The sequence below is a fragment of the Eleutherodactylus coqui genome, chromosome 1 (genome assembly GCF_035609145.1).
Source record: "Eleutherodactylus coqui strain aEleCoq1 chromosome 1, aEleCoq1.hap1, whole genome shotgun sequence".
Classification (NCBI taxonomy): Eukaryota; Metazoa; Chordata; class Amphibia; order Anura; family Eleutherodactylidae; genus Eleutherodactylus; species Eleutherodactylus coqui.
In genome coordinates, this window is record NC_089837.1 from 97,459,949 (window position 1) to 97,487,331 (window position 27,383).

At 42.8% G+C, this 27,383-nt stretch overlaps 1 protein-coding gene across 1 annotated transcript in view; it reads left to right on the top strand.

Annotated features, from left to right (window-relative positions):
* The window catches only part of PID1 (phosphotyrosine interaction domain containing 1), a 56,894-nt gene that overhangs the window by 20,314 nt on the left and 9,197 nt on the right, over positions 1 to 27,383 (top strand). Inside the window, exon 2 of the mRNA XM_066598181.1 lies at positions 11,227 to 11,373. Within this exon, the coding sequence (XP_066454278.1) occupies positions 11,227 to 11,373 (147 nt within the window). The remainder of the gene's footprint in view (positions 1 to 11,226; positions 11,374 to 27,383) is intronic.

Genomic DNA, 27,383 nt, shown 5'->3' on the forward strand with positions numbered 1-27,383 from the left:
GATGGGAACTGTATACTGTGAGCGCTACTATATGAACTATTTGCTGAAAGGTAATTAGTTGACAACTTTTCGTCTATAGAAGCCATGATAAAATCACCTTGGATGTGGAATTCACTGATACAAAAGTCTGTTTCTTCTATGTGAGCATGTCAGCGGTTTACGTATGCAGACACTTGGCTTGAGCACAGTAAGGGGAGGAATAGGCGCTGCTTTCTGGGTGTGCTTTGCGGCTGTAGAAATGGGTTTCATTCCACCATCATGATGGCTTTGGTTTGTTCCTAAACAAGATCCATCTGCTAGACATGTGCCTATGAAAGTAATAAGAAACTGTCCGTCTTGCCTTAAAATGTCCATGCTTCTGGCGACGTTTAATACCGTATTATTAGTACAGTGGTGGCATTGGTTGCCAGCTTGCTGTATTGGTACAACGTTCCACTATCATGGCACAGAGGTCACATGAGGCTCACGTGGTAATCATCCTGCCCAGGGCTTACGCATTTCGGACTTCTTTCTTTATACAGCTTGAGTAACTCCTGCGAGCTGCAGTCCTGTAAATAGTTTGGAAATGCCTTTGAACAGATATGTGACCGTGTCGTTCCTGTGTTCTCCAGATGTGACCCTTCTCCCGGCTCAATATCTTCTCCCTTCTCTCTGCAGCCAGCCAGCTTGTTCCTGTCATCCCAGCGCAGATGTTCTGCTTCAGATGCATGTTTGAAATACCTAATAGAGAAGACACTTACTTGGTGAAATATTATATGAGAAGGAGCCGGACGTACTGTCTGGAGTTGTAGTAAAAACTACAATTTATGTGGCTTGATCTCCTTTATGGAGGACCCATGTTTGGCCACCCGCTATCTACTAACGAATGATATCACATAGTTTCCCATGCAACTTGGCAATGGGAAAAAAAATTCTCATGGTTTTTTGAAGCCCAGTGCAATTTCCTATTCACAGTTGGATTTGTAAGTCAAGAGGCCCCCATAAATTGTGAACATGGGGGCAGCATTGCTTCCAGATGATAATTCCATGTTTCAGTGGTTCTCTGGTTTCAGCAAATGATCTATGATCCTTATACAAGGAAATATTATGTGGTATCCGCTCCGTTCCAGTCCTTTGGTTATACCACATGACCTGTTTGTAGTCTTCAGCCAGCACTTCCTGGTCAGGATTTTCTAAAACCCCCGCCTCCAAGAAGCACTGGCTCTGATTGGCTGAGTCGCGACGCTTAAGAAACAATCACAACCATTCAGAGCGAAGGCTATGATTGGTTGATTGAGCTCTGAAGTGATTGGCTGATTCTCAAGCACCGCAGCTCAATCAGAGCCAGCGCTTTCTGGAGGCAGGGTTTTTGAAAACACGGACCAGGAAGCGCTGGCTGAAAACTACAAACAAGTGCCAGATCTGTGGAGGACAAGTGTGGCAGAGCGCACAGCGCCTGTTAGGTAATGTATTGGTGTTTTTTGTTTCTTTAATGCACATAGGGCTTATGTTCGGGGTACGGCTTAGATTTCAAGGCCCTCCCAAATCCCGGTAAAAGAGCTGCATTGATAGTCATGCGACTTTGTAGCGCCATGCGCAACTCTGTAGCACCGCATAGTAGCGATATCAACACGAGAAAACACAGCAGTATTGCACAGAAGACAGCTGGGATATGGCTGTGATTTTCTCGTGGCTATATCGCTGTCGCCCATGTGAAAGAGGACTAAAACTCAGGACCAAAGTGTATATATACAGCGCTTGGTCTTTAATGGGTTAAAGGGAACCTGCCACATTGTACATACATCTGATCTGCAGGCTTCATGTTATAGAGCCAGAAAAGGTAAGCAGATTGATATATCTCCTGTTTTCCCCCAAAAAAGACCCTGTCTTATATTAATTTTTGCACCAAAAGAGGCACTAGGTCTTGTTTTCGTGATGTCTTGTTACACTTGCTTAGCAGGCTTGGTCCTGGACCTCCCGCTGCTCCCCAGAGCTCTGGCCGCGGTTTCTGCAGTCCTCGGCTGCCCACGGGCAATCACTTCCTGGTTACAGGATTCCTAAATCCTGCCCCAACAAAGCGATGGCTCTGATTGGTTCTTAGAGCGCTGCCCAGCCTAGCAATGCTGCGCTCGATAAACCAATGCGATAGCTGTGATTGGTTCATCAAGCGCTGCATTGATTGGTTTTTCAAGCGCTGTTCAGCCAATCACAGCCATCGCTACCTCCAGGCTGGATTTCTGAATCTTGTAACTAGAAAGTGACTTTGTACGAGCGGCTGAGGACTGTGGGAACCGCACTAGAGCTTTAGAGAGCAGTGGGGGGGACCTGAACAGTGCTTGCTGGGTAATGTATTCCTTTTTTTATCTTATTTTTCTTCAGTGTAATCAAGCTGGGGGTTATATTTCAAGCCTCCCTGAAAATCCTAAAAAATATGGGTAGATCTTATTTTCAGAGGAAACGCTAGTTTTATGGGGGAAAATTCAATATAACTTGTATTTTATTCCCTTACATCTCTGCTCATTCTGAGTTTAGAGGTCCAGTGGGCGGAGCTATTAGTGATTTACAGCTATCAGTGAATGACTAGGCAGACAAAATTAGCTGTCAATCACTGATATGACCGCCCATTGGACCTCTAAACTAAGAAAGAGCGGAGTTGTAAATTAATAAAATGCAAGTTCTACTGAATTTTCCCCCATACAACTATATAGCAATTTTGATCAGCTCCTCCTGCTCTATTACCTGCTGCCTGCAGATCAGACTGCACTTTCATGGTGACAGGTTCCCTTTAACCCCTTAAGGACATGGCCTATTTTGACCGCAAGGACACAGCAATTTTTTTAAAATTTTTTTTTTTCCATTCAGATTCCTATAACTTTTTTTCTCTCCACGGACGGAGCTCTGTGGGGGCTTGTTTTTTGCGTGACGACCTGTAGTTTTTATTGGTACCATTTTGGGTTACATACAGCTTTTTTGATCACTTTTATTGCGTTTTTTTGGGGAGCGCAGTGGTTTTTATGTCTGCATAAAATGAACGAAAAGGGAACGATTCTTGTTCCTCGTTCAGTTGATTAGACCAAACGATTATTGTTCATTTTCGCTTGTTTTGAACGATTTGATTTCTTTTTTTTTTCTTGTAGGATAATCGTTCCGTCTAAAAGCGCCATAAGTTCTGCGTAATAATAGTATTTCACTTTTGTTTTCCGTATCAGTGATATTGAACCCCTGCGTTGATTTAATCAGCTTTTTCTTTCTGCACGGTCACTGCTCATAGCCAGGTTAAACTTAAAGGGGCCAGTATCTACCGGGGAGCGTGCACTGGACCTAAAGTGGAAACTGTACACCCTTTAATAACTGGGTAGTCGTTCTGTCTCTGGGAAAAGATCAGGTTTAAAAGCATATTGTATAACATGAGATTTCTAGCTGGAACATCACACCCTAATAAAGAGTAGATATATTGTTCTTCCAAGCACTATATGTGTGGGCTTTTGTTCCCAGTTTTCCCTATGGGTGCAGACTCTCCATATGCTCAGCATACTTTGCCATAGCTAGATTTTGCGTTCTTGATGCTCTTTGAAGGTCTTTTTTTTTCTCTCAAAGTAACACATGTAGAGTGGAATATGCTGCAGGAGGATCTGATCTGTAGAGCTTTGAAGTGCCGGATTTTCGCATATCTTTATGCTGATGAGATGGAAGATTTAGATATGACCTCATCTCAGCGCCCTATCACTATAAAGTATATTCGCTAAACATTGGGGCTACTTTGCATGGATTCCCCATGTAGGCCAAATAATAGTACAACCATTGTGTTTCATGATAATGGACCGGTCAGTGCGCATAAAATAGTTGCAATCACCTATACAGTGAATGGCCACTTTATTAAGGCCCATTTAGAGACAACGATTATCGCTCAAAATTCGCTTAAAAGCCGTCTTTTGAGCGATAATCGTTGTATTTGTAACTACACTGACATCGTGCAGTTTTCATTATCCCATCGCTCATCATTATCTTTCAGCATGCTAAAGGACGATGATGAGCCTTATCAGGGATTCACAGCGGGATACAGCTGATACCATTGTTTCAGCTGTATCCCCCTCCCTGATAACAGGCTGGGTATAAAGAACAGAGCGGTCCAGCTCTGTTCTCCATACCTGGCACAGAGCGCTCGGCTGTATAACAGCCAAGCGCTCCGTGCAGAAAACATCTGGATGTAGAAGACAAGCGGGGAACAGCTGGATGCAGAAGACAAGCGGGGACACCCCGTTTGTCTTCTGCATCCTCCACTTTAAGCGCTCGGCTGTATAACAGCCGGGTGCTCGGAGCAGGGAACAGCTGGATGCAGAAGACAAGGGGGGACACCCTGTAAATGATACAACAATGATCGCTCAAAATTCGCATGAGCAACAGCTTTTGAGTGATTATCGTTGTGTCTAAATGGGCCTTTAGAGACCACTGCCCTTTCACAACTGGAGCTTCGCCCTATGGAAATCAGACAAGAGGCCCTGTGTGCAGGATGGAATCAAGTAGATCACTTTCAGTGTTAATTCACATTAGAATGGTAAAATCGAGCGATCTGAGCGACTTTGAATGAAGCTGGGTCATTGGTAATAACTAGCCGGGGCAAGTATTTCCTATACTGCCAACTTTGTACAATGTTATGGAAAGTATACAGAGAATGATGTGATCAAGAAAAAACATTCAGCGAAAGAGCATCTTGTGGACGTGCACAACTGATTAACGAAAAGGATCACAAATTCTTGACAAATCTACACAGAAGTGTGTCAAAATTAGTTTTTTTTATTTGCATAAAGCTTTAAATAAATCTCTCCTCTTCTTCAGTGCATCTAATATGCTGTACTGGTATGGCTGCAGAGCCTCCCCCTCCCAACTGTACCGTCCCCCACCTTCGAGACAGATTTCGGAGCCAAACCTCAGTGTTTCTTTAGCTGCAAGAAAACAAAATAAAAAAAAACAATCCCATTCATGGTTAAGAAGCCCGCTTCTGGAGCTTTGGCTAAAAATGTGTTGAAGACCCTCTTTTACCGAAATCTAGGCTGTAAAGCATTTTCATAAGAGCTTATACAAGCTGCCTGCATTAATGCTGGCCGTCGCTGGCTGCATTCCCATGATGAACAGGGAGATTTCTTGTCTACCGAATGTGTTATAAGGACGCTCCGATTTTCACGCCTCTCTTCTTGCGTAAGAGCAGTTTTCAATGTAAACTGGTGGTTTGGACGCAACTGATCGTACGATACAAGCGAGGGGGTGCAGAAATAGAGTTGACACTGAATACAGTAGTTGTGCATGTATTATGGGCAGGATCCATACAGCTGGGGTACTATTACATTTCATATCCTGGAAGGAGCAACCAAATAGACATGAGATTTTGCCAATTTCAACAGGATCCATCACCCGTCTGAGGAGTGTGGGCACAGCCGGCGTGTTGTCCTGGTGGCGGAAATGGGGATCAGAAGTGTTTGACGTTCCCTCCATGGAGATAATATGCCAACACTGGAGAATGAACATTTGGAAGATGTTTAAATGCTGTTTCTAAAAAATGGCACTTTGCCTCGGCCACATAGTAGTCACGCTATAGAGCAGATACAGGATATATGGAGCTGTCCCCGTTCTCTAATTATCTCTATCCTGCTATGATTTCCTGTGTGTGCAGTTGCAAAGCAATGTAATTTATGCCCTAGAGAACTCCGCAGGAATGCACATGGAGGAGAATTGAAGCCAGATATTCATAACTAGAGAACGGGGACATTTTGGTGCCACCTGGGCTTGTGTGTAAAGAGCAGTATAGTTGTGTACGGGGAACACCGTCTTGTTGCGGTGGACCTTGCCATAAGTGCTCTGTTCTCTTCTATTACCTGGTTGACTGGGAATTATAGAAAAAAACCTTCCCCCCCCACTTTCCATTGCAGGCTTCTCCCTCTGAGGCCAGCTTCACATGGGTGTATTTGCGTTCGCAAACTTTGCTTTAAATGGGTTTGTTCACATGCACGTATTTTTTGTGCATTGCGGTCATGTAAAAGAATCTGCAGCATGCTCTATTTTTCTGCACCAAAAGTCCCCCAAAATGTCAATGGGGATGCACTGCGAATTGCGCTGCAAAAGAACTCCTCTTGAATTCGTCAGACTAATTAGCCATTTTAATGGCTGGAAGCATCGGTGCATATTTTTTTGCACACAAAGGCGCATGCCTTGCACGTACAATAGCCAGCAAAATATATGCCAATGCATGCAAAAATGCAACGTTCGTTCCGCAAATACATGGCACTTGCAAATACGCTTGTGTGAAGCTGGCCTTACCTACACATTTTTCAGCCAGTATACATTGGTTTACCAAAATAATGGAAACCCCTAAAATTGATAATGTTCTTGGTAATGCATACAGTAATAATACGCATGTGGACCCATTTGTTAATGTGTAGTGTTTATGCAAATTAACAGTAAAACTGCAGTAGTTCATCTGCATACGGTGTTGTGAGTTGTGTGAGGTGTCCGACCTTACAGACTTTCAGAGAGGGCACATTGTTAATGCCAGTCTAGTTGGAGTATCTATCAGCCAAACCATCAGTTTACTCAGTGCATCCAGAGGTGCGCTGTCCAACGTCATGACGGCATACACCATTGAAGGCAAAACATCACTTACTAAAGCCAATAGTGACAGAAAGAGTAAACTCAGTGACAGAAGCAGAAGGGTGTTGAAGCGGATTGGGACCTCTAATAGGAAGACCACTGCAGCCAGAGTGACCGCCGAGATTAATCATCGTTTCCATCATCCTGTCTTGACCATTACAGTAACACGAGAACTCTATAAATGAAAGCAATTTTGTAAACTACTGGGTACACAGACTAATGCACGTGAAGACGACTACAATGGTGCCATGAGCACAAGTCCTCGTCTGCTGATGACTGCAAAAATTTGGTTTGGTTTGCCAAACCCTCCTTTATGCTATTTCCCATCACAGAACTGAGTCTGTGCTGGTGAATGCCAAAAGAAGCTATATCCATTCTTTACACAAGAATAGACTAAAAGCAATGGGATGAAACTGAAAGGGAGGAGACACAAATTAGATATTAGAAAACACTTTCTGACAGTGAGGGTGACCAATGAGTGGAACAGGTTGTCACGGAAGGTGGTGAGTTCTCCTTCAATGGAAGTGTTTAAACAACGGCTGCACAGATATCTGTCTGGGATGATTTAGTGGTTTTAGGAACATGAAGATGCTGTCCGGCATCTTTCTTGGCCAGCACAGTCATCAGAACATGAACAGCACAGAAAATCATTGAGAAACGAGTGAGAAGACCCTAACCCCACCAACATCTTTTCTGCAGCTTGAACAGTTATAGCATGACAATTGATCTAATATTCCACCACTCAGTGCTTGCATGAGTCCATTCCAAACCAAATTCAGGCTGTATTAACTGTCAAAGGCTGTCCTACGTGTTATTAATACAAAATCTTCTGAAGTATCTAGAATAAACCCCTATATTTCCTTCTAAAAAGTGCATTTTATAATGTGGAGACTACACTAGGTAAAGTCCCATAGTACGAGCACCGAGTAGTGACCGACTCCTAGGGTGACGCCACATTGTGATGTTTTCTTGGCAGACTGGTTTGCCATTGCCTTCCCCAGTCATCTTTACCCCCCACAAAGCTGGGTACTCATTTTACACCCTCGGAAGGATGGAAGGCTGAGTCAACCTTGAGCCAGCTACCTGAACCACACAGGGATTGAACCCACAACCTTCAGGTTGTGAGCGAGAGCTTAGGACTGCCTTTTGCTGCCTTAACACTCTGTGTCATTCAAGGCTGTAAAAGAGATGTGTCAGAAGTGGGAGACTACACTATATAGATACAAAATAGACATTTTCCATAATGGAACCTGACAACCCCTCTAGGCATTACAGCATTGTCTCCTGTGTGGTTGTCACTATAGTTAACCCCCATCTCTCTGGGTGGCTACATTGTGCTACTTTGCACCTACCTGTAGTACATGTTCTGTTAATTTCCATCACTTGTTTGCAGTGGAGCTCGCACGCTCCTATGTCTTCATTATAGCCTAGTATGTGTTATATTGCGCAGAGAGCCTGTTAACGGTTAGAAAGTAAGTGCTAATCTGTCTGGATTTCCCCTTGATTCTTCTTTTTTCCTTTTTTCTTTTATCTTGGTGGTGCAGAAGTCATACACATAATAGCAATGCAGCCTTATGGTTTTTCTTTTTCCCCTTTTTTTGCACTGGCCGGTGATCATTGTGGAATCTTGTCCAGATTCCAGGGAACTCCTGACATTTTACTTTCAGGCGCCTGTAATTCTTTTTACTGTCCAGACGTAAAAATACCCATAATGAGGTTTCCATACATGCTAAACCCTGAGTCACCTTTGTTGAGGCACAGCTCTAATGTGATAATAACAGTCGTCTGCAATCAGATGTCACATATGAGGCCGGCAATAAATGTACATATTACAGTCATCTTCTTAACGATGGTATAAAATTGTCTGTAGTTTTGCTGTTTTTCTCTTCTTTCTTCTTCTCTGTCGCTGAAAACAATCTTGTGGGCCGGAGTTCAATCTGGAGAGGGTTTAGTAATAAAACTTGATTTTGGATCTCCGTTAGCAGATAGCTGGAAATGGACTAGAAGAGCTGTTTCCGGTTGGTAAGAGCGTTCGTATAAAGGCCACGGATAACTGCGCATAAAAGTTTCTTTTGTTACTTTGCTTCCTAAACGCACAATTAGGCAAATATTTCTAAATAGTCTTCATTAAAGATTTTGCTTTTAGGCCCAATGCACACGGGCGGATTTTTGCTGCGGAATCCGTGGCAGAATGTCCGTCCATAGCATGCAATGTAAAATGATTCTTCCATGCGAATGAGTGGAAATCGCTTGCGATTTCCGGGCACAGAGGCAGAATCGCAGCATGCTCTGTTTTTGTGCGGGGCTCACACGGACGTCTTCCATTGCAGTCAATGGAAGCTGTCCGACCTGCATCAATTCCAAAATGTCAATTTTGAAATTGCTGCGCATGTGCATCGGCTGGCACGTCTGCAGCACAAAGGAGAAAATATCTGGAGAGGTATGCAGGGGTCACTGGCTGGCACCAGGTTGGATTCCGCTACAGGATCTAACCTTTCCATGTCCGTTCGGCCGTACCCTCCATTCAATGTTTGCCTTTTACACGGGGCTATTTTCACCCACATAATCGCTGGAAACACCAAATTTGGGCAATAGTCATCCAGTGTACACGCGGCTGACAATAAGGCACTGAGCTGGGCTAAAAACCAACTGACAGTCTGCCCATGTAAACAGGCAGTCCTCTGCGAACGACTGACTATTTGCAGTGAATGGAGTTGGGTGGTCAGAAGAGATCTCCAGCTGTTCCGCCTCCAAACGACTATTGCTTCTATGTGAAAGCACAAGAACGCTAGTCTTTGGGTTGGCTGTTGGGTGCCTATGCGCCCAACAGTCATCTCGTGTAAAGGGACTTTTTGTGATAGCGGTAGGAAGAGGAAGGAAGTTATACATGGCAGAGTGTGGAGAGAGAGGAAAGCATCCACAGCAGAGTCTTTATAGATGAGGAGGAAAGCTTGCACTGCAGAAGGAGGGGTAAATCATATAAACTGTGCATCAGTGTAGAGGAGAGCATCCATAGCAGACTCTGCAGGGAGAGGGAGGGGAAATTCACACACTGCTCAACTACAGTGAGAAGAAAGGAGAAAAGAGCCACCATGGGCTATGGAAGGAGAAATGACTACAAGAATGTAGCTCTGCTGATACATGAGAGCTAGTAAAGACCGCAACATCCTGGACACACAGACCTCATATCCAGCATGCATTACTGGGAGGGGCACATCCACATAATAAAAGTAAACTAAAGCTAGGAGTAGGTTGCAAACTAAAACTCAGGGGGTTTAAAGTAAATTTCTAGTTTAGCTGATCGTTGGGGTTTCAAACATGCTGGGCCCCTGCAAATCAGCTATTGATAACTTCTCTTCGGATATAGGCCATCCTCCTTTTTTTTTTTTTTTAACTGGAAAACCTTTTTAACATGGTTCCAAAGGGAAGAATAACTTTAAATGGCCTGTCTACTTGTACAATCCCCTTTTTGTTTGTTCTGCTGCTGGAACGCCAAAAATCTTCTGTAATTTATGAGGGAATCCTGCAGCAAGTGTTCACTTCTTTAACAGCACCTCCACAGGAGAAATAGAGTATTGCGCTGTTGAAATGTAAATTATAAAGAGGTTGTCCCTCATTCTCGAAATCATTGAGGGTCTCGGTGGTGAAACCTTCACCGATCAGCAAGTTATTCCCTATCCTGTTGATGGGGGATAACTTGTGATCCTATTACAACCTCTATAATGGACAGTCCATGTAATGCAGAGATTTGCGGGGGATTCCTGAAAAAGTGACACTTGTAATTTTTCGGCTCTTGCTACTTGATGCAGGTGCTCAATAATAGACTCCCATCTGTTAACTCATAGTAGGGTATTTGAAAATTGGTTCTCCAAAGCGGACCACCTCTTTTAAGCTTAATGTAATGCCTCCTTTAAAGCACTGCTTAATATTTCATCATTTTGTCTTCAAACCAGAAGCTTCTCGTAGATGATGGCAAACAGAAAGGCATTGTAACAGTAATGAGTTGCACCTTGGATATACAATTGCACGCTGCTTTCTTTATTGGGAACAGATGATGAGTCTGCTATACCGTGCTTACATTAACGGGGTATGGTACATGCTGTTCTAGGCCATTAGTATGGAATTACTCATCTGTTGTGCAAAGCACTAGGAACCAGAGCTTAGAAAATTGGGGTCTCAGGAATTTCGGATGTGGATTGCTTAATCCCAAAGTTGAGTCACGTTCGTAAATGATTATTGTAAAGCCTAGAGTTTTTTTCAGCACTGTTTGCTCAGAAGCAAATAGTTAAATCTAACCGTTACTGGTAAATCTGTACTTTGGGGAAAAGGGTCATTGAGCTCTTTTTGTATTACCGGAAATGTTTTTGAGCTGCATACCTAATGTTATTCCTACATGGCCCCCTATGAATAGATCCCTTTGCTTGTATAAGAAAAGCCACATGTTGCTGTTTTTCTGTGCATTGATTATCACATCGTGGTAAGTATGTAATAAAACCGTTTGAAGGGGGCCATTGTTTCCTTAAGAAGCTTTTTCAGGACTTCCTTTTCTCAGTTGTTTGCCCCTAATCCAAGCCTTGTGTTAAATACTTCTTGTTCTCTTCATAGCACTTCCAGACCATGATAAAGTCAAAGCTGAACGTGTTAACCCTTCGTAAAGAGCCTCTCCCAGCGGTAATCTTCCACGAGCCAGAAGCTATTGAACTCTGTACCACGACTCCACTCATGAAGCCCCGGCCGCAAGCGGGATGCAAGGTATTGTGCTATAAACGCCCAATAGTTTTTGACCTCTATTGACAGGTTGCAGGTATATGTCTATTTAGGTCCTGACTGGTTTCTCCATCTGCAAGAATGGAAACCAGGCTCATCTGATTTAGTTTCTTTTCTACATACCTTTTTATAGAAGAAACTGCTCAATGTCAAGTAGGTGATATAAAGCAAGTTCACATGCAGATCAAGGAAACTAAGTGCAGTTTATCTAAATTTGGTATAGAAAATTTTAATTAGCCGATACCCAATGGTTTACAACTGCTACTGGTCTAGGTTATGGCTGACACTGGACCTACTGTACAGTACTATCCTCAGTATATAGAGAACAATAACGTAGTACATGCATTGTTAACACACAGGGCATAGTATTACTAGGAAATAATCCTTTAAAGGGGTTTAAGTGATTAGAAAGACAGGGCTCCTTTCATCTAGAAACCGCTTCACACCTACACTTCGGTTGTGTCTGGTATTGCATCTCGGCCCCATTGAAAAGCATGGGTTTTGAGCTACAATTCACCATACAGCCTACATACAGATATAGCACTATTCTTGGAGGAGAGTTGCCACATACAACTCATTTAACTACTGATCTGCTCCAAAATTGGCTTCTCATTTAGTTGTCCCCTTATAAACTACATGGGCTTTGCTTTATTGCTTCAGTGCCTGTGAGCTAATGTATATGGGGCAGCCTAAATGCTCTAAAAGTCTGCCACTTTGAGAAATATAGATCGTATATACTGCTCTCCTTATAGCTAATACAAACATTAGTTTATTATATGATGCTAGTAATTATTAGGAAATTATAGTACCAGTGTTACTGGTAGCACAATGTGTCACACACACAGCACTGCTACATGAACGTCACACACACACAGCACTGCTACATAGATTATTCATCCCATACCACAGGAAGCAGAAGCAGCTCAGAACTGGAGATGAAGGACCTGCGATGACGTCACCATCATGCTCAGCCCCTGATCACATGACAGTGACGCTCATCCCAAGTGAATGACTTGCATACTCCGCCGCTGATCACATGACAGTGACATCACAGGTCCTGCATCCTTATGCAGATTACAAACCCCCTGTGGCCTCAGTTGCTATGGAATACTAACAAACGCCTAGCCGGACAGCAGCCGTGTGCGTACAGGACCTGTGATGACGTCACCATCATGTGATCAGGGGCGGAGCATGTAAGTCACTCACAAACCCACTCACGGACTGACAGGTCGTCGTTAGTAGTTTGATTATCACTGAATGTGTGCCTTTTAACTTACTCGTGACATTTTCATAACTTTATTTTGATTTGTATGGTGTAGTAAGTAGCATGTGATACTTTGCAGTGAAAATAAAGTGACCATATGGAGATTTTAAAGAGGTCGTGGCAAGTTCTAAAGTTATTTCCTATTCCCAACTGCTAGGACCCCCACCGATCCCAAGAACAGTTGTCTGGTTGGTTCCAGAGTAAATGGAGTGGAGGACACACAGCCGCATCACTGTTCCACTCACCTGAATGATAGCGGCGGAGATGGCTAAATTCTAGCGCTTTGGCATTCTCTGGTGCTGTCATTGAAGTTACTGTTGCGGCTGTGCGACTTCCACTCTATTCACTTGTGGACCAACTGGACCACCATTTTTGGGATGAGTAGGAGTTTAAGACTAGTTGTTGGCGATCTTACCTTTTTAACTTATGGCACTGTTCTCCAGAACGACAAGCTTCACAGATTAACCATGAATAACAAGTCTTTCAGAAAGTGGTTGTCTGAAATCTCTAGTGTAGGGCTGCTTCTCTGCTAGAATTAGGAACTGGGCATCTAATCTTCAGCCACAGCTTTGGTTTGTCTGCTTTGGGTATAATCTATGGTCTACTTAGTTTCTAACCTCTTTTCTGTGTAAAGCCGATTAGTAAACTCCTTCCTTCAATGTGGACGGCATATTTACCATGCTTGAGAGGGTGTATTTCAGGGTTACAGTCATCAATGACCTAATTGACTCCACCACCACCTCTGGATACATCTAGAAGACTTTGGACGTATGGGTCTAATCCAGTCTAGTCCTGCATATTTTAGCCACGAGGGAATGTCTCAGAGAGGCACATAATGACTAAGCCTAGGTCAGGAGCAGATTTTCTTCTTCAAATAACAGTTTCTTTTGTGATACTGCTAGGAAGTTACACTGAGGGACTTGGAGGCGTGCACCTGAACAGACAAACTCAGGCCATGGTGGATCTTTCACTAGTATCACTGTCCTCCATAACCACTCTCTCCTACATTGTGTTATTTAGCAGAACATCCAGCAACAAAATATTCATTTCTTTTTTCCTAACATGAGAACACTGAAGATGAATTTTATGCTCTAATTAGTCATCCGTTTTGGAAAATTTTGTAACACGGTGATAATATTGTGATTCTGTATCTTTGATGTGGAACATAAAGGAACAAATTAGTGAATTCAGCCTAAGCAGAAGAATGAGAATACAGAGCGATTCAAATAGAATGGTGCAAAAGTAAAGCTGTTTTATTAAAGGGGTTTTCCACTGAAATACTATTGATGACCTATTATCAGGATGGGTCATCAATAGTTGATCGCCGGGGTCCGTTGCTCGGGACCCTGACCGATCAGCTGAGCGGGCGCATGTTGTCAGTGCCGCAATAACACAGAGGTCGGAGCAGAAGCCTCCATGTAGTGGCTGGTGCTTGTAACTGCAGGCACGGCTCCCATTGATTTCAGGGCAAGTCCTTCAGAGCTGGAGCCATTATCTGCTCTGGCTAATGGAGTTGTGTTTTCAAGTGGGGGTATTTATTGCCTATAAAGGCATATGGACAGGGAGGGCTTTATTTGCGAGTAGGCACTGGAGAGCCTCTGAAGTTTGCAGAAGAAGCATGTGACATAGGGCAGTCTGACTGGAGCGGAGCTTCCTCACCGCCTAGACTTGGGATCTGTGACTAACCCAGCTGCCAATCAAGTTCCACTGCTTTCACATTTTGCACCCCTTCGCCTGCTGTCACATAAGGTTAGGTATCATGATCTGGTAATTGTCCTTAGAAGGAGGGGTGTGCCAGGTGGGGTACTGCAAAATAGTTGTAAACTGCCAGGCAGGACTCGGCTAGGGTGTCACTTGACCATTGCCCTTAATGGCATGTGGGGGTGCATTGGTTGCCCATACTACTGTGCTCCGATTTTATCATTATATTCAGACAGTGCATTTGCAGTGGTTTCCATTACAGTTAAATCTTTTGATTCAGTTCTGTTACAGTATCTATGCAGTAAGCTTGATTCTGTTATCATATCTATGTAGTAAGCTTAGAACTCTTACCTTATTAATTTAGTAAGCTTGCTTCTGTTAAAATATAGTCTCCTTAGTCCATGGCTAAAATATATCCAAGGGGATAATGTTTCTTCTTGGAGAGAGCACCACAAGGGTGTGGGGAGTCATATATAGAGGTGATCTAATGCTACTTGGGGAAAAAAAAACATTAGTTATGGAATAATCCTCCACAGCCTAAACTATTGGAAGGTGGCTGCCCTATGGGTCAATAGCCAACCTTTTAACAAGCCTTGCAACGTGACTAGGGAAGTGAGCAGCTAGCCAGACTCCTACTGTTCACTCATGACGGGCAAGAACACCAAAGCCGTTGTATGTGCATGGAGATTTTGGTTTGGCTTACGTCCCTAGTTATGTTGCAAGGCCTGTTAAAAGGTCAGATATTGATTCCATAGTGTAGCTACTTTCCAATAGGTGCCGCTGTGGTGGATAATTCCATCACGCATTTGCATCATATAGTTTATGGTAGTGTATCAGAGCCCCTCTCTCTCACACAGAAATCGGGGACTAAATTTTAACATTGGATATTACTGGTGAAACCCGCATATTTTCATGTACTTTCACATAATGGCTGCTTGTGTTATTTCACATGCTATGTGTGATCGAGTGTTAGACTCTGTATATTCTACCAGCGGATTCTGTCTGTTAGTGGATCTGAAGCTGCTCTTTTGCTCTGCTGCTTGTGGACCTCTCGGGTCACAGATCTATTGATTCGCCTCTGAGCATATTTGCATCCAGCTAATGAATTGAGGGATAGAAAGAATAGTGCTGTACTTAACTCCTTTTCTCCCTATGCTTGATACTAGATTCTGGATAACCTGAGAATATAGCCTTATGTGGAGTATTTTATATCTGCAGATTGAGAATAGGAGAAACTGTCTGGAATGTTGTCAAAACAATAATGCTATCTTGTAGTTTTGAAAGATGTGTGTCACTCTTCCTATACTACAGTTTACGATGAGCTTTGTTCGTTCTGCAAGAAGAGGACATTACAGTTTAGGATGAACAAAGCTTGTTCAACTTCAGACAGCTGTCTTTGAAGCTTGTCCGTAGCAACAATAGCATCGAGGCTACAGCCGGTTGAAGTGGGGTCGGGAATATTGACTTTATATCATCTGTCGCTTTGCCAAGTGTGTACAGAGTAGAGAGGGAGCAAGAGGTGGGACAAGCAGGCAACAGATAAGATTTGCGATTCTCTTGACCCATGGGAGATGTGACCAACCCCTATCAATTGGAGATTCTATTTTGCTTCTCATTGTCACATATGGGGGTCTTTTTCCCAGAAAAAGTAGTGAAGGTGAAAAGATGAGGACTCGCTCCAACTCCTCACTCCTCTACACCACTTAACCCTACAGATGCTTAAGTCATTGCTGACTGAGGCATCTAAGGCCTCATGTTCACAGGCGGGTCGGATTCCGTGGGCGGGAGCCCCGCCACAGGATCCCACCCTGCCCACGGCATGAGGACATTACTTGCCAGTCCAGATGCATGCGGGTCGTCCGTCGTCTTCTCCGTGCATGTGGATGGGCGCGCCGGACAGCACACGCCCCACACATGCGCAGTGAAGATTTTTTTTTTTTTTTTTTTTTAATCTCCTGCTTTCCCATGGGACCCACAGCACACCCGGAGTAACAGTTTCTGGTGTGCTGCAAATCGGACAACATCCATTGACTTCAATGGAAGCCGTCCCTGCGGGATCCGCAGCAAAATGGAGCATGCTTTAATTAAGCTGCCATTTGCCGCCAGCAAAGACATTAATAAAAGTTAATCAATACATTTTTGGAACCAAAAAAAAAAATGGTTCCTATAAAATCTAGAACTTGTTCCACAAAATACAAGGTGTCGTACAGCTGCAGTGACGAAAAAATAATATAAGTTGAAATGGAACAGGGTAGATTATTTACTAGTTCTTAAGGCTTAAATTAGTTATGCCAATAAAGGGTCAATAATGCACTTAAAGGGGTTGTCCCGCGCCGAAACGGGTTTTTTTTTTTTTCAATAGCCCCCCAGTTCAGCGCGAGACAAACCCGATGCAGACGTTTAAAAAAAGAAACGGATAGTACTTATCCGAATCCCCGCGCTCCGGTGACGTCTTACTTACCTTGTGAAGATGGCCGCCGGGATCTTCACCCTCGGTGGACCGCAGGTCTTCTGTGCGGTCCATTGCCGATTCCAGCCTCCTGATTGGCTGGAATCGGCACACGTGACGGGGCGGAGCTACGAGGAGCCGCTCTCCGGCACGAGCGGCCCCATTCAGAAGGGAGAAGACCGGACTGCGCAAGCGCGTCTAATCGGGCGATTAGACGCTGAAGATTAGACGGCACCATGGAGACGAGGACGCTAGCAACGGAACAGGTAAGTGAATAATTTCTGTATGCCTCATAATTAATGCACAATGTACATTACAAAGTGCATTAATATGGCCATACAGAAGTGTATACCCCAACTTTGTTTCGCGGGACAACCCCTTTAAGGCAACTAAGTTCTGCGCCAAATATATTTACATGATACATATATTTAAAATCTACAATAAAAAGTGGCATTTTTATTGTAGATTTTTATTAAAGTTTTTTAAAAAAAACTGCTAAAATCATATTAGGTACACTTTCTTGGAAAAGAAATGACCAAGGAAGAGATCATGCTAACTCCTTTCAACAGAAAAAAGTCTTTTATCTCTTTCCCAGTCAACTATTTTGCCACGTGTGTCCCTCCATGTAAAACAGGAGGCTTTCCTTTAAAGCCTTGAGGACACATTTGCACAGATTTTTTATTTTTTAATTGTTCCTCTACTTCATAAATGAATATTAAGCAACTTTGTAAATACAGTAGTCTTCTTCATTAAAAATTTCCTACTACTTTGCTGTTGCAGAATTTGTTTAACACCTGTACATAGCAGGCTGTGCTGCTGAATCAGGCTGTATTGATACATGAGATCTAGTGAAGGCAGCAGCATTCTAGACACACAGAACTCCTATCCAGCATATGTTACCGAAAGTGACACAGCACATATTAGACACTGCGTATCAGGAGGTTTGACCCAGTGACCCCTGCGTACCTGTCTGGTGTCTTCTGTTCAGCAATGCGGATGTGCCAGCTGACACTCCCATCGTGCAAACGCAGTAGCCACTGGCGCTCTGCGATGACGTGGATCCCGCAATACTTCCTCAATGCTCACTGCGGAAGTGTCGCGGGATGGACGGCTTCCATTGACTTTAATGGAAGCAGGCCGTGCGTAGCCCGCACAAAATCACAGCATGCTGCAATTTTCTCATCCGTGAGTGGAAAATCACAATCGATCGTGGGCGGGAAATCATGGATTGCCATAGTATGCTATGGGCCGGACTTGCTGCAGAATCCGGGGGCACTGCAAATCCGACCATGTGCAGGAGGCTTTACTCAAGGTAATCCCTGGCATATTTTGTACATGACAAAGTTGTCCATAGACTTACTTATAACCTCTCCATAGTAGTTCTTCAGTGAAGATAAAAGCAGCCGGGGGGAGGAGATGGAGCTCTGCTCTCTGCCAGATTTTTACAAGACTATTCAAGAGTATGAGGAAAATCCTGTATGTAAGTCACATGGGAGTGCCTAGACTTGCACTGGATACAACTGTAGCAAAAACGTATCTGTGAGGAGTCTTGGGGTGGTTTCCTATCGGCGTTGGAACATCCAGTAGAGGTTCCATCACAGGTTCGGCACAAAATACCAGAATAAAGAGCATTGCATGGCAAAGAGCCAGGCAACTGAGTGGAAAGCGAACGGGCACTGTTCTAGTCAATGGGATACGTTCAGCGCTGTTCGGTTCCATCAGAAGATGGATCATCTGTTTGGCCAGCAGATTCCCTTAATGGAGATCTGTACTTTATTTTTTTATGCACTGGCAGGAAACACGTCTTTTAAATGATGAGGAGTTGAAACACAAAGTATCTTGGCAAGTTACAGAACTTTTAATTCTACAATACTTTTATCTACATAAATCCAGAAACTTTAACTTAGAATATACTATAAAACATGGTCAAAAGTCTTACCCTCAGTGAGAGTTGACAGTATGTTGAGTTTTATATACATAACTTTGGAAACAAGCTTTTTATCTTACTATTTGAGCACAAGTCCCTTAAAGGGTGCTAAATGTGCCAGCAGTGTGTCCATATTCTGCTCTGCTTCTTGCTGGGCTCCATTACAGTTCTCATTCTAGGTCAGGTTTACTTTTCTTCTTTTATATACCAGTTTTAGTACTTTTTTACAGATGCATCCTACAGTTGCTCAAAGTTAAGAGTCTATGCTACTAACAAATGCTCTTTAAGCTGTTGTACATACTACTTGGCTGCATTGTGCAGTCTGAATACGTAATAAACTTGGCCATAACCTGATATGGAGATCACACATGAATATCTTCCAACACTTTGTCAACAATCCATAGCTTTTCTGTGATAAAAGCTGCATAGATTTTTCACCACTTTTTTATTAGAACCGTGTGATCTCACTGGAGACCATATGAGGTCCATATGTAATTCTGTAAGAGTCGAGGACGTGCTATACCTCAAGCCTTGATGGCGTCACTAGATTCTAGTCTTATGATGACTCTTTAAATTACCATAGAACTATTTGTTTCTCTGTAACTAACATTTCCATGAGCTGTCCGTCTCACTATAAAGCTATGGTGTCTCTTGGTTTACCATGTAAACAGCTGGATGTGGTTCTGGTAGAGCGTTGAGACCTCCTTCTGCAGACACGCCATTGTGGTCATGCTGGAAATGCTGACATGCGATCTGGAGGTAAACAAGCCAGTTGAACTCGAAGACGCTCAGCAATTAGGATTTCCTAGAAAACCTTTGTTTTTGGATTTTTTTTTTCTATTTTTGTGGTCTGCAAAAATGTTGTTTTCGACAGACCTCAGTACGACGGCTTATTACACAACACTTGAGTGGAATCAGCACATTTGTGCTTATTGTGCAAAGTTCTAGTTCTATTGACATAACCAGAGACCCAGAAAGGAAGCGAGAGATATGTGTCATACCGGATAACCCTTACTGCTTGTAATAACATGTGGTCTCCAAGGACTTTAATCCCTGTTAAAGGGTAGTCTGGGTTCTAGTAAATAAATTAGTCTTAAGGACTGTTCACATCTTGTTTTTTGCATATATGTTGGGAAAATCTCCCAACATATACATTGAATGTAGGCTGTGATGGTTGCCTAACTGGGGCATCTGTCACCCATAAACTAACGTGGGATCTTTTTAAGGTATACATTGAGAGCTTTTCATGATGGATCCGTTACACAGTTGTTGTCATGGTCTATGACAGACGGATGCCACTGTTAGGCATACGTTTAACGGATCCATCATCAGTAGGTATAATGGTACCCTGTTTCACCGAAAATAGGACCTACCCTGATTTTTTTTTTCAGGATTTTCGGGGAGGCTTGAAATATAAGCCCAACCCAACAATAAGCCCTAGCTGCATTACATAAAAAAGGAATACTTTACCTAGCAGGCACAATTGGGATCCCTCCCGCTGCTCTCTGTAGCTCCAATGCGCTTCCGGCAGTCCTCAGACACCCACAGAAGATCACTTCCTGGTTACGGATTCATAAATCCCACCTCCAGGAAGCGATGCTCTGATTGGTTCTCGAGCGTTACTCAGCGAATCAGAGCCATCACTTCCTGAAAGCGGGATTTATGAGTCCCATAGCCAGGAAGTCATCTTCTGTGGGCGGTGAAGGACTGCAAGAAGTGCGTGGAGCTCCAGAGAGCAGCAAGAGGGATCGGGACTAAGCCTGCTAGGTAAGTATAATAAGACCTCTCCTGAAAATAAGACCTAGTGCCTCTTTTGTGGCAAAAATTAATATAAGTCAGGGTCTTAATTTTGGGTAAACACTGTATCTATTTAACGCATCCATCAGGAAAAGCTTTAAAAACCTTATGATATACCATAATAACATAGTAAGTAAGGCTGAAAAAAGACACGTGTGCATCCAGTACTGATCTCTGTAGTATCCCACTGGTAATGGTGACCCAATAGGAGTATGTAAAGTGGCATTTTTCAACCATAGGCTAATATGGTGTCTAACTGATAGATTTTTTTTCATAGGACTCAATAGAATATCATACTCTACTATGTTCTATCTTTTTCTTTTTTAGTATGCTGACCTGTATCAGCCAAATGGAGGCCAAAAGGACATCTCTTTTGGCATCTATCTGACTAATTGACCACTATGGGCACATTTAGCATGTACGTTGGGAATTCTCCTAGCGTAAACATTCAAGGTAAGCAAAGAACATGTTCTGATAAGCCCCTTACGTAAACCGAGAACAACAGCACTCAAAGTTTAATAACGATTAGTCACCAAGATAAACTACTGATGTACACTGTGTACCAAATGAGAACAGTTTCTGCAGTCTTCCGAAGATGGAAACAAACATTGTTTATATCTGGTATCCAAGGAAGATTTTCCCATCTGATCACAAGTGGAGAAGGGATAGGCTTCATCGTATTGAATTCATAACACTGTATTACTTGAAAGCGCTGCGGAATAAGTTGTTGCTATACAAATAACACAATTTATATTTTTATGTACAGTTGCAATTAAGTTTGCATTACGTTTATTTGCCCAATTTACAAACCTTTCTCTGTTTGCAAAAAACAATTAAACAAGAGCAATTTAAATAGCTCAACACAACTAATATAATAAGTGGTTATTCCATATTCATCACAAAATGCCACCTTATGCCGTTTCAGTAACACCCTGAATAGAATCCCTCATAACCCCATACATTTGCAAATCAGTTGTTGTCTCAAGCACACCTGATGCAACTAACCATGGGCTTCATTAGTTGCATCAGGTGTGCTTTAGATAGAAGACCTCAAATACCTGAACTGGTTAGTTTTAGTCCATTCTCCTCAACATCAACAGTTTAATGGATTCTTGTCCAGCGTTCTCCCAGCACAGGACTATACAGTAGCATGTTAAAGGGGTATTCCCATGTCATTCAGTCACAGCTCAGATAAAAATACCCATTTATATTCTGCAGCCCCCGGTGTGTAGCATTACAGAAACCGCTGAACTAACTATTCTGCACTGTTTCCAAAACTCCCATAGAGGTGAATAGGAGTTACAGAAACAGTGTAGCACATCAAGCTGTGCTATTACTGTAATGACTGAGATGTGGAAACCTTGTAGCAGACATCTGATTGCAACCAGGAAGCCTGTTTACAGATGTGTCAAAGGGATTATGGGCTGAAACTCTCAATTATCTGACATGTTACGCTTCTTTTAGTTGATTTTCGTACACTGCTATTGTCTGACTTTCTGAATTGTTAAGGAACATTTCACGTGTGACCATCAAGATGTTTATATGTTTGGCTATCGCTAATCATTCTCACAATGCAGTTCTAAACATTGAAGATTTATTGTTTAGGGCTTGCTTGCAAGAGAGTAGATTTTTGTTCTTTGTCTCTGTATAATTTTCACGGGATTGGGTTTCAATAGAAGGAATAATCAAAATATTAACTAAAAGTTGAACATTAGAATAAGGGCTTACTGCTTCTCATGAGGGCGTCACCGACAGGCTCCTATGCACATGGCTTTGCCGAGGTTATACATGGTATAGTGGTTGTCCAGTTATAAACTATCCATAGTGGTAGTCTGCTTCCCGAGATCTCCATTGTTCAGCTATTCACTGGGCCGATGTGCTTGTGCACTGAATTGATTTCTGTATGAAGCAGACAGCTTTGTTCCCATTGGCTAGGCTTGGTGTTACAGGCAAAGTTCTCATCAAAAGAAATGGGAACTTTGCCTGCAGTACCAAGCCTGGCCACTGTAGCTGGAATGGAACTGTCTGCTTCCTACAGAAATCGGGTCAGTGCATGAGCATATCTGCCAGGTGAAGAGTTGTATAGCAGAGGTCCCGGGCAGCAGACTACCGCTGATAGGCCTCGTGTGGCACAGAGTGTTAAGGAAGCAGAATGCAGCCACGAGCTGAAGGCGGGGGGTTCAATCCCTGCATGGTTCAGGTAGCCGGCTCAAGGTTGACTCAGCCTTCCATCCTTCTGAGGTCGGTAAAATGATATTGCTGGGGGGTAATAAACAGAATGCTGCGGAATAAGTTGGTACTATACAAATAACAAGTCCCTACTATTGATAGCTTATCCTTAGGATAGACTTGCAACTGGACAACCCCTTTAAGTGGATTCCATAGAAGTACGTGGATGATGAATGTTGCTGTTGCTGAACACAGGAAAACAATGAAGTGGGAATTTGCCATCTTTTCGTACTCTGCATTGTCATTCCTCTGTTATTCCTCTTGGAAACATATGACTGCATTGATTTCCCCTTGTTAATAGGATTTGGCCCTACACAGTCTATCATTATCAGCACTGATCAGCAGTGTATAGGCACACATGCGTTGGACAAGGAGTATGGTAACAGCCAGTTGTAAGCTTATTCATAAGTGTTCACAAGAAAGAATGGCAGAATATAGACTTCTAGTATAAGCTGCTCTAGAACGCTTGTTCTATTAGAAATGTGATTATTGAATAAAAGGGACGTCCGTAGAGTTGAGCTCATTTGTCTTTGTAGAAAAAAAATGTATTTCCCAATTTGGGTGCAACATTTCCCATATTTTTCTAGCTAGAAACAGAAGTGAAACCTAATGGGAGAAGACTAACGAGAGCTTTGTATTCCTCTTTTTCGCAGTCCTTTTGCAGTTTCTGCAGAAGAACAGAAACTAGAAACTGTATTAAAGGGCATCATATTGTATTTTAAGAGTAACTATATCTTTTTTGCAAATTTAATTGTGATATGTGATTTTAATTAATTTTGTAATGTATTTTCTTAGCATGTTTTGTTTCTAGGCAGATTTTGCCAGTTTTATTACTGGACTGTATATCGCTGTTCGAAGACTCTGGGTCGGCTTATATTCTTGGTCATGTTATCAAGGACTACGGAAAGGTTAAATATTGACTTATAGGGGAGTCACCTTCCAATAAGTGGAGGTAATTTTTCATCCTCTAGTTTGCCCAGGGAGCTTTGTATGGCCTATATAAGAGTCCCTTATCCAACTTGGCGCTCTCCTCAAGCAGACCCCCCCCCCCCTCCATTTTCCCCCCGATCCACTGTTCGTATAAGAAGTCCATACATCGCTTCTGAGCACATGGTTTAAGGACTGCACTGGGTATGTCCAGAGGAGCTGACTGCTCAGCCTGCCACACTACAGTTGATCGTTGAATGCAGAAGATTGAGAGCGGTCTGGAGCATGGAAGGCTGACCAACCTGCTCCTGTATTCCAGCCCAAGGCAGCCACTATGCAGTTTGTACAGATTTCTTATAGAAACAGTGATAACCAGTCCAGTAATGGAGTTGGCAGAAGCTGTTTAGAAGTGAAATGTGCTAATAAATGATAAAGTAAATTAAAATCACATATCCCACTGAAAATTGCAAAAAGTATAGTTAATAGAGATGAGCAAGTATACTCGCTAAGGCACATTACTCGAGCGAGTAGTGCCTTAGCCGAGTATCTCCCTGCTCGTCTCTAAAGATTCGGGGGCCGGCGCGGGTGACAGGTGAGTTGTGGCGGGGAGCGGAGGGGAGAGAGGGAGAGAGAGATCTCCCCGCTCTCCCCCCGCTGCTCCCCGCCGGCACCCGAATCTTTAGAGACGAGCGGAGAGATACTCGGCTAAGGCACTACTCGCTCATCTCTAATAGTTAATCTTTAACCCCTAACAGTCACATTAAATTGGAATAATCCTCCTTAAAATGTAACTTCTTTATTGTGAATTTATGTCTCATGTAAACACATTTGGCGCACAACTTGGTCATCCTTTAGGAGAGAAGAGCGTATAGAAGAAGAGGGTGGGGACAAAAGGAAGGGGGGACTGGAAACCAGTCCAAACAGTGGCCCCACATCCAATTAAAGTATATCCCTACTTACTTTTATGTGGTTTTCCTTGTTCGTTTTTAATAGATTATTTAATAAAGGAGTTTTCATTTATGTAGTGAGTATGCTCCTTTTTGGTATGGTATGCTTATGTGAACATTCGCTATGTAGTGGGCAATAGTTATTTGGATTTATGTTGGGGACATAAAAAATTTTTTGTTGGTTTCCTGGAAGTGGGAACTAATAGAAGATTTGTGGGTAAGTGTAAAAATACTATTGTGTTGTTTCATAATTAGTGATAAACCAAGGTCTGGTACCCAAGAAGAGGTTGGTCTAAGGGAACAAGAGGTATTTGTAGGCAAGAGATAGGGAGTGTTGGAATTGTCCTGATCCTAAACAGTGGAACTCAAAAGGGGACTTCTCTACAGAAAAGGAAGACCAGGGCGTAAGAGAGTATAAAAAATTAGGGAGCTGGCAAGGTCTTCAATTACCTATAGGATGTACATCAGCAAATGAGGCTAACCGGTCCAAAGAGTACCAGTCAGAGCCCTCACCAATATGGAAGACACAAGTACGGGCTGACTCTGCCCCGGTTACAAAGGGAAGGGTGTGGGAAGGACAAAGGTGTGGGTAGCACTTATTGAACTGGAGGTACAACCATTTGAATTAGAACAAGCTCAGTTTGTCTGTAGAACGCGCTCTATCCGTGGTTAAACAGTGTCTGTAGAGAATACTGTCTACATATGCTAGTTGAACATATATTACTACCCTTGGAGACATTTGCATCCTTATGATGAGAACTGTAGAGCTCTTCAGGTTTGTCCTTAGGTCTAGTATTTTATACTGACAAAGTATACATGTACATTATTTCATAGCTTGGCGTTACAACTATCATCTGATCACCATATAATGATATGATGACATCTGCTATGAATGGAATAATTCCTGCTCTCAGTGGTTAATAAGTTTTGGCTTTTAGATGTTTTAGAGATCTTACATATTTACTTAAAAATGAGGGGTGAACGTCTTCACCGGGCCATATCCCTTGTTGTTGTGCATTCTCCTTGGGTGGTCTCAATGGCCATCTGTGATTAACTGCAGATTACTTTTACATGACCACTACAACTGTCTCATTTCCTTACTTCATGTTCCCCTGCTGCGTAATCACACTTCTGTGGTTTGCTGACAATGACTCAAGCATGTTGTGCTGAGCAGTCATCTAATAATGTAGGACTGAATAAATATGTACAAGGAGTAATAAGAAAAGAAATGAGACTCAGAGGTGTAATATTATTCCATAGAGGAGAAGTTGAAGAATTCGACATAAGCATAAAGTCATCTGTTTGTTACTTTATTATGAAGTTGGGGTTCTAGAAGTGGTTTCGAGCCAAACTTATATGGCAGTGTTCCAAGCTTATGCCTAGTAAGAGGCAAATCTGAATGATCACTAGGCTTTCGGCAATACTCGGAGCTCGTAGAAATGGCTTGTAAATCACATGTATCAAATTAGAGCTGTTTATGTATAAAATTATTGATTCATAAGGTAGATGGCCATCAGTGTTTTCTGGTTCGTGGGCCGATGCCAACATTAGAGAAGGGGGGCTGTGGGTCCTTTTAGTTGTTTTCACTGCCTTGTATATGAGTGGCTGACAGTAGACACTCCTGCTTCCTGTGTCCGCCTTCCAACAAGGAATTCAACTGCGTTCCTGACATCGTTCCTGTCCAAATCATTCCAAAAAATAATGAGAAGATGTTGATAATAGAAAACGCATGAACTCTCTCTCCACAGATGGAGATCATCTTGTTGGTCATTTACAGAGTGACACATTGACGCCTCCAACCACAAACTTCTTCACTACACAACATGTGAAAATGACATATGCAGATCATTACAGACACTTGAATTACAGCTACGGAGACCTGGCCGTAACCTGCAGTTCTGTTTTACAAATTTCAAGTACTTTGTAAAAGCAAAATACATTCTTCTGCTTTTCTCATTTGGAAAACCATCTGCAGCCGAATCAACAAATCTGACTGCTTCAGACAGATGTGAAAAAAAGTATCGACTGCTCCTAGAAAACTGGTATATCGTCAAACAGGCAACATTTTGAAGTATGAATTCAGCAAGTAGGGGTCAGTTGGAAAGTTGAAAGGGCTTGTATAAGAGCTGGCGGTATGCCTAGTTGTCTGCGGAGCACTGATTCGGACGTCGGCTATCTCCCTCAACAATACCCCCATTTACGTGCCGAGCATTTGTGTTCTGAATGCTAAGAAAGCTGCTGCTAGTCTCTTCTGGAAGAAGCTTATATCCACCCTAACATTGGACTTCCAGGGAGAAGTTCCAGGGGGAGGGGGGGTTGTCTCACTGCTGAGACCTCCACCGAGAATGGGGGCCTCTCATCCCCCTCTTTTTCACTGTAGTGTAGTGAGGAGAAGATTAAATGGTGCAGCGGTCTAGCATGTGCAATGATGCTACATTAATTTTCAATGGGACTGGCAAAGATAGCCGACTGCTTGTAATTAGCTATTTGCGTCAGCCCCGTTGAAATGAATGCAGTGGTACCGCACGTGCTTGGCTGCTGCTCCATTCAATTTCCATTTCACTGTGGAGGTGTAGTGAGGAGGATAGGAGGTAAAGCACCCCTATTTTCAGGATTGGTGGGGGTCTTGGCTTTGAGACCTTCAATGACCAGACATGTATCACCTATCCTAATTACAGGTGATAAACGTCTATCTTGGGAATACCCCTTTAAGATTATGGTGTATAAAATGTCTGTTTTCTTTCCAGAAATAGC